Here is a 7,878-nt window from a genome sequence, read left to right on the forward strand (position 1 = left end):
GCAATTACTAAAATTTAGACACAGATTATGAATGATATTCTTTCATTTTCATTTCTTATGACGTTTTTGGCCTATTTTCTTGTAACATGTCCAGTGTGTCACTGATTCTTGTTTCTCTTCCTGGGAAATAAAGACTAATCAAATGTGTTGTCACTCACTTTGAGCATGAGCTTCCCAGACATCAAATTATGTAGTGTTGAAGACAAAGAGGGGCGGGCAAACAGGAAGTGTAGGTCGGCCTCTCCAACAGGTTTAAGACGGAGTGGACTGAGGAACAGAGGCACACTAGACCATCAAACATAAGTTTGAGCCATAAAGTTTCAACCGGCCGAGCGACTCGCGTTTTGGCTCTTTGTGGCATCGGGGGTGGGGCAGGTAGCTGGTAGGATCCAGGATGAAGCTCACAGTCTTGTGTTTGTGCCTACTCAACGTGGCCTTTGTTACTAGTCGGCTCTTCGCCCGCAATGATCTTCAGTTCGGACGCAGCAACTTGTCTAAGACCCATCAGAGAACAGGTGAGCCTTCTCTTCTGTCGTAGACATCCCTCCTGTTGTTGTTGTTGTTTTATTGTACTTTTGTGGTTTTGTTTCGAGATAAAATAAAAGTTAATATTTATTAACCCAATCTAAATTGTAGTAAAGGTTGAAGAAAATAATAATAAAGGTCTCGCAGACATCATTAACACCATAATAACCCCGTAAAACTCGACACAAAAAAGACCTTAAAAATTCCCAACAATCACACACAGCGCACTGAAGTGTTTTGATTTGTCACTTATTAATTCCAAGCTCCAATAACTATGGTTTGAGTTGTTCTCTGCATTTTCCTTTTTTCTTCTTCCTTGAATTGCCAAATTGCGCGTAAGAATTTATATCCATGAAAGATTAATATGGCATTTATTTTCACGATTAATCAGGGAATCATATAGTCGAGAAAATATCAAGATAGTTTGAAAAATGCTTATCACGATTTCCCAGAGTCCGAGATGCTTGTGTTGTCCAACTATCCGAAACCTAAGTTTCTTTTTTAAATAACAAAAATGCAAATCCTCATATTTAACCTTTTGGAACCGGCAAATATTTGACATTTTTGCATGGGAAAATAAAAGCTAAAAGCTACTAATTGAATATCAAAATAGGTGATGATTATTTTTCTTTTGATGGACTAATTTTTACACCTCTACTACGAATCAGTCCTCAGCTTGAACTAAGCATTTTTGTCGGCTCACAAAATATGAACTTGAATGATGAATATGAACTTAGGTCTGCAGGATTACTGCGTATTCTGTTGTTCCAACCACATTACCTATTTATTCTAACTTTGACTCAAATCTCTTTAATAATGTGTGCCATGAGTTGGGGGAGAGTTGAATGTAGAGGCAGTAACCTGTATATTTTGGTATATTGTGATGTGATGAAACAAGATATAAAGTTCTAATGTCATCTGTGTTTGTTCCTTATTGCATGGCACCGCTGAAAATGTCACTTTCAGATTGTTCATATAAAGCTGTTGGCCTGATGTTGTGCTTTACTGAATGTAAAGTGAACCATTGCATTTAAACGGGGTTCCACAGCCAAGGTGCTGGCGACACAGACACAAGAGGAGACATTCCCCGCACCAAATGCAGAGTAGCTCGCTACGGGATTGGTATTCCAAATATTTTCACTCCCATCTTGTATTTAACGCAGAAGCTTGCTGATACGTTGCACAAAAAAATCCAAGTCATCCATTAATGGGACCCAACTATATGTTAAGTTTGAATAGGTAACAGTATTGACTACCATTCTGGGTCGTTGAAGTCCCAGTCCTGTCACCTGCTGTTAGGTTTACAAGCGCAATAACTTGCATGCATGTTACATATTTTTTACTGAGGCAGTTTTACATCAGTCAAGAGTTATAACTGTGTCGTTTAGCGAGTTTCAGCCTGGTAGATAAGGGCTTAGAGGGTTGTCATGAAAGTGACAGCTAAAAGGCCCATCCGAGGAAAAGATGGAACATGTGTGGCAGTTGTAAGATTTGAAGGCCGCATCATGATACGGAAGTGAAAGGCCATCTGCTCCACATGGCACAGCATGCTAGGCATTAAATAATTGGACATACTTCCTGGTTTATTAGGCAAATAAAACCAATGATTTATAATACAGGAGTAGTGCTGTAAACCTTACCTTCATAAGGATTGTAAACTGCTGTTTTAATTGAAACAGTTTGAGAGTCGTGTTGATTCAGTTTAAGGGGCTATAACTTTTGGTTGTGTCGAATTTATATTGAGAGATGTTCCCTCATATTTTGAGTATATAAATAGGTCGGTTTTACTTTTTATTAAAAGGAATTGGTCAATTAAACGTCAACGTAAGTGTGCATTAAATGAGGATTTAATTGCAACCACAGACAAGAGGAAAGCAGGCATCTTTGTCCATAAACCGGCTGCCCTTTGACACCTTCGAGTTACGTAGGTTGCGTGATTGCGGTTTCTGCTTCTAGTTTTACCCTCTTCCTAAGACACTCCATAAATTGCTGCTAAAACTCAAAATGTACTGCAAGCAGCAAATTCATTCTGTTTCATGCATTTTGTGTCGAAAATGATGTTGCTGTTTTCTATTAAAACTTCTAACATGCAACAAGGGGCTGTGGTCTTGTAAATAATTTCAATTATGTACACAAGAGAACATTCCTATCATTTTTGTCTCCATGCGACAAACGGCATAGCTGTAAAGATGACATTTATTTCGGGTGTTAGTCATCACAGAATATCACTGTGACATGTTGAGGCATTGCTAACAATAAATATAACCTCGAGTTTATGTGAAATACTCACACACACACACACACACATGCAGAGTGAGAGAGAGAAAGAGAGAGAGAGAGAGAGAGAGAGGGAGAGATGGTGCAGCTAGGTTGTAGTACAAGAAGTATCCAAAGAGGGTTCCACTGAGAACCTCTAGCGGACAGAGAAGGAAGTGACAGAAAGCTGCTTGTTGATCATAGTAAATTTTACTATGATCTCAGCACTGGGTTATAAGGAGTTGATGACAAAATCTTGGGATCATCCCTGAGATAAATAGACGATGCATTATGGTGCCCTGTAGCCTGGTCTGTGCCTCCCATATGTTACCGTTTCACCTGCAGTCACAGGTCAAAGCAGTATACTAAGAAAAATGAATACCAGGTGATCTTGGAGAAGTAAGCATCACCATTCATCATCCTCAAAGACCTCTGACCATCTGGATGACAGAATAGTCTGCTGAATAAGACAGATGGATAACAAAAGTGAGAACAACTTGAAGAAGTTTTATATTGGTCTGTGTTGTTGCTACATTGTAATAGTTTGTATTCTCTATAAATTGTAAAACTGTTACAAGCCCAACTCCCAATTTCTCATTTTCTTTCTTGCGTTTTTATTGTGTGTTTCTCAACAGCTCTGGGCCAAGGCAGACAGAGAACTCTGTTCGCAAGAAGGGGACAGTATGAACAGCAGAGGATCTATGTGAGGACAACCTTGAATGTATATTATTATTATTATCATTGTCATTGTCATTGTCATTATCATTATTATTATTATTATTATTAGCATCATTATTATTATTGTTATTATTCAGCTAGGGCGACATGGTGGTGCAGTGGTCAGCACTGTCGCCTCACAGCAAGAAGGTTCCAGGTTCGAACCCTGGCTCCATCACAGGGTCTTTCTATGTGGAGTCTCCATGTTCTCCCTGTTCCTGTGTGGGTTCTCTCTGGTACTCCAGCTTCCTCCCACAGTCCAAAGACATCAAGAGGGGACGAGGCTGATTGAATATTCTAGATTGATTTTAGGTGTGGCTATGAGAGTGAATGGATGTCTTTCTTGTTCCCTTAGTCATTTTATATTTTGGAACAATTTATATGTTGTTGCCTCAAAATAACTAAATAAAGGGAGACAGTTACATCATGTCATCTCAAAAATATATATATTATTTTCTGTCTTTCTTTTTCTGCCCACACACACACACACAAAAACAATATCTCTATGACAACTTCAGGGCTCTGTATTGAAGATCTCAGAAAAAGAAAAAATTCCTAAGAGTTTGAAGCTTCAATTAAACACCACTGAAAATGACTAAGACTAATTAACTAAATTTGAGGTAATATTACTGCAATACTTAGTAGATGATGGGTGCATTTTTGTTACAAGTAAATAAATTGGATGCCTCTTACAGTGTCTTTCTACCTTATCTCTCTTTCAGAAGCCCAAATCCGTCCCTGTTCCTCCGAAGATTGTCCCTCCTACTAAAGCAGCACCAAAACCTTCTATACCCATGTGTTCTCAGCCGGGACAGAGCTGCTTTCCCCAGTCTGGCTGCTGCGAGCCATGTAGCACCTGCCACTGCCACTTCTTCAACGCCATCTGCTTCTGCCGGAGAACAAACTCACAATGCACCAACAAAACATAGACAATATATAAGAAGACTGGGAGACTGAGTGAACCCAAATACACCCCGCCACAATTTTGTTAAAGCAGGTCACGCAACCATTATACAATATGGGAGTTGGACCTCACAACAACATAAAACAGATGCACAATGGAAGGAATCTATATAGGCTTTTGTGAAAGGCAGCTGCTTGGACAAATATTCTACAGTATATGAATATTAATGAAATGAATTAATCTAAACACCATTATTGTTTTACTATCGATATTATTGTTGTCTCTTCTTTCAGTGGTCAGGTTTACTTCTTGTTTCTGTGTCATTTAACGAACTGAGCACAGCAGGGGGCTGCTAGCTCCAACTACACGCATCAATCAGACTAAGACAAAAATCACATAACCCTTTCCTTCTACATAACTGAACTTAATACTTTTCAGTTTCAAACTTCCTAAAACCCATCCAGTTGCAGATTACACTCGTTTTCCAGATTATGATAGAATGTATGTGCGACAAAGAAAGGGCTGTGGTAAAAAGGACAAGGTGTTAAGTAGACAACATTGGATGTGACCAGAAAAGATACAATATGCAGAACGTTGACCTTTGGCTTTTGAGATATAAAAAGTAATTACATCATCACTTAATTTTTTTTTTTTATATTTGTGTGAAATTTTTTCCTAATAAAGTGAATTTTACAGTTACAGACATAAACTTTTTTTTCCCCCTGCGGTCACAATGATATTGACCTTTCACCTATTATTTTATTTATTATATTGATATTATTTATTTAAGTCCCACGGAATGTGTATGCCAATTTGAAGACAAAGATTAGGTGTACCTCAGGTATCGCACCCATGTGAGCACTGTCGCCTCACAGCAAGAAGGTTCCGGGTTCAAGCTCCAGCTCGGGTGCTGGATCTTTCTGTGTGGTCGTCTGCCTGCCATGGACTGGTGCCCGAAAGCTGCAGGGATGGGCTCCACCCCCGCGCGACCCTTAACAGGACAGGCGGAGGAAAGTGGATGGATGAAAGGATTTGAGTCCAAGAGGAATCTTGTGCCAAAATTGGTACCACATCACAGAAACGACTCAAGGGGATCTCCCAGAGATGTTATGTCAACAGAAATAGGACAGACGAACTGAAAACATACTGCCTCCAGGCACATCTGTCACCAGTCTAGAGGCATAAAAAACATGAGCAATATGAGAAGAGGTTTGCCCACTTAGTGGCTGTGGCCCATGCAGTTCCCCCAGTGTGTTGCTTAACCAAGAGAATGGCCTCTGACCTCGCACAGGATAGCAATCGCTGAGACACTCAGGCAACCCCCTCTCCCCTTCTTTCATGTTTTGAAGTAGGAGGGTATATATTTTATTTAAGGTGTTCAGCTGTGTTTCAGTTCACTGGGTCGGACTAGACCTGAACCTCAATTGTCAAATGGTGAGATATAAGATACGTTCAGCAAAATCAGCATTGCCTTTCATATCTTTTCAGATAGGAAAAAAAACAAACAAAGAACAACAACCTCACATTACAAATGCCCTCTAGATGTGGAAGGAAACATTTCAAAACAGTTGCTTTGTCCTCCACTATTCCTTATTCACCATAAAATGTAGTAACTATCAGTTCGCATTGCATTTCCCTGGAATGTCCGGTACCGGTTTTTCAATCTTGTACACCACTGAGCAAAGTCCTCAAAGAATAAACTGAAAAATGGGGAGCAGTTTGAAACCGCAAACAGTGAAAACAGCAGAAGGCTGGATCACACATCTGTATCAGCAGGGTGGCGGACAGACAGGTTTGATGTGATCGTTTATTATTCTGTCGTTTCCCTTTTACGTGAGGAGGTGGTCTGAAAAGCAGCAGAATGAAAAACCATTCCTGAAAATGAATCAACACCATATACCTATTTGCTCTGGTGCACTTTAACCTGAAGAAATGCTTTTTTGTTGTTGTTGTTGTTGTTGTTTTGTTTTTTTTTTGTAGGAGTTAAACGCACATCTAAGTAAGGAATGCTAAAGATGCGATGGAGCACAAATAAGCATAATCACATCAGTGCATTTGGCCACACTGGCTTTACATTTCATTATATAACATCTGCTTCTGGAAGTTGTGTCACGCCAAAATGCCTTGAAGAAAGCTGGCAGCCAAACAAAGTGAATTTTTGCTTCCAAAGCAGAGGGTTAATATTCTCCTGTACTGTTCCCATTATAGAGTATAAAATTCTGCCTCCCTGCCTGAAATGTATCCCATAGTTCATAATCAGCTGGGATTGCACCTTGGTATTGAGTTGGACATATAGAGAGCAGTCCAAGATTGAAATGTAAAATACAGATTATGAATCTTCTTCTGTTACATTTTGATCGATGGACTTTGTTCATATTGTTCAATCTATCAGTTTTTTCCATGATGAGCATGTAAGAGATTTAGGACTTCAACCTCAGCCGCTGACCATTTCACCATCGAAAGGAAGACACTAAAGGGTCTGTTTTCACTGGTTAAATCTGTACTTTCTGTCCACACAGTTTTGCAAGTATTTAATAGTGCACGGTTTTAACTTCAGCAGCTTACATTCCTTTTTAGGAAGGATGCATGGTTTTGAAGGTGTGAGGGTCTCACACTGAAGGTGACGCCATGATTCAGCAGTGATGTGGACCTCCAATGTTCACATGCCTGGTTATCGTACCGAACGGTGAGAACTTTCGTCCATCAGTCGTTCACCATCAATTGATCATCGACTTATCAAGGTTCTTCAAAATGGTTGATGTTCTCCTAGCGAGTCATTCGGTCCTGTTCCACTGGTTGAAATTTGGGCTCCAGCTCCACTTGGCGTCTCTGCTTGTCTGTGCTGCTCAGGGTGTTGCTGCCTCTTGGTTCATTTTCACATTCTGGGTATGAGTACACAGTCTTGCGTAAGATTTCTGGCACTGCATTTCTCATTTCCATTGTTCTTTATATTTTCTTTCAACGTACTCAGTAATGAGCTCCGGAGGACATCTACTGTGTCCGATGACACTGTTCTCAGTGTATTCAGTCTGCAAAATGAACTTTGCTGTCTGCTGCTGATTTGCCAGTCAAGTGGTTCAAAATGTTGATTTTTTTTTTTTGTATGCCTTTTTCTGAAGAAAGTGAATGAAAATTTAGAACATCATGAACAGTAAACAGGGCATCCATATGATGTTGTCAAAGTCCCTGAAACAGCCAAGGAGTGCAGGAAGGAACTGAAAATTAAAGATTTTGGTTGCAAGCTTGAGGTAATGAAGTTGAAGAGAGTATAGGCAAGAAGCACGCAAAAAACAAAAGTCAGGAATAGCCATGAGGACGCTAATGATCTCGTGACATTCAAAGGTTAGATTGAAAATCCCAGCTGCAAATTACCTCACCCCTCGGCTCTCTGTCGGGCATCCAGGACTGACGATGTCGTTGATTTTATTTCACCCCCAACCCAAGAGACTGGTCAAATATGTCCTGGGATTCCAATC

The 7,878-nt window shown here is 39.9% G+C and overlaps 1 protein-coding gene across 2 annotated transcripts; it reads left to right on the top strand.

Moving 5' to 3' along the window:
* The first annotated feature begins 262 nt into the window (after nt 1-262).
* Nucleotides 263-5,210, top strand: LOC147241852 (uncharacterized). 2 transcript variants are annotated; one of them, XM_086191532.1, is made up of 3 exons: nt 263-515; nt 3,417-3,502; nt 4,221-5,210. In XM_086191532.1, exons 1-3 carry the CDS (start codon nt 395-397, stop codon nt 4,425-4,427), a joined length of 414 nt encoding a protein of 137 aa, XP_086047658.1. In that variant the 5' UTR covers nt 263-394; the 3' UTR covers nt 4,428-5,210. The 2 variants fall into 2 exon arrangements, with proteins under 2 accessions (XP_086047658.1, XP_086047659.1); XM_086191533.1 differs by having other exon boundaries at nt 3,417-3,484.
* Nucleotides 5,211-7,878: the final 2,668 nt, after the last annotated feature.

Source organism: Aulostomus chinensis, chromosome 21, assembly GCF_037954235.1.
Source record: "Aulostomus chinensis isolate RoL2024-O1b breed Wild chromosome 21, RoL_Achi_v1.0, whole genome shotgun sequence".
NCBI classification, from domain to species: domain Eukaryota; kingdom Metazoa; phylum Chordata; class Actinopteri; order Syngnathiformes; family Aulostomidae; genus Aulostomus; species Aulostomus chinensis.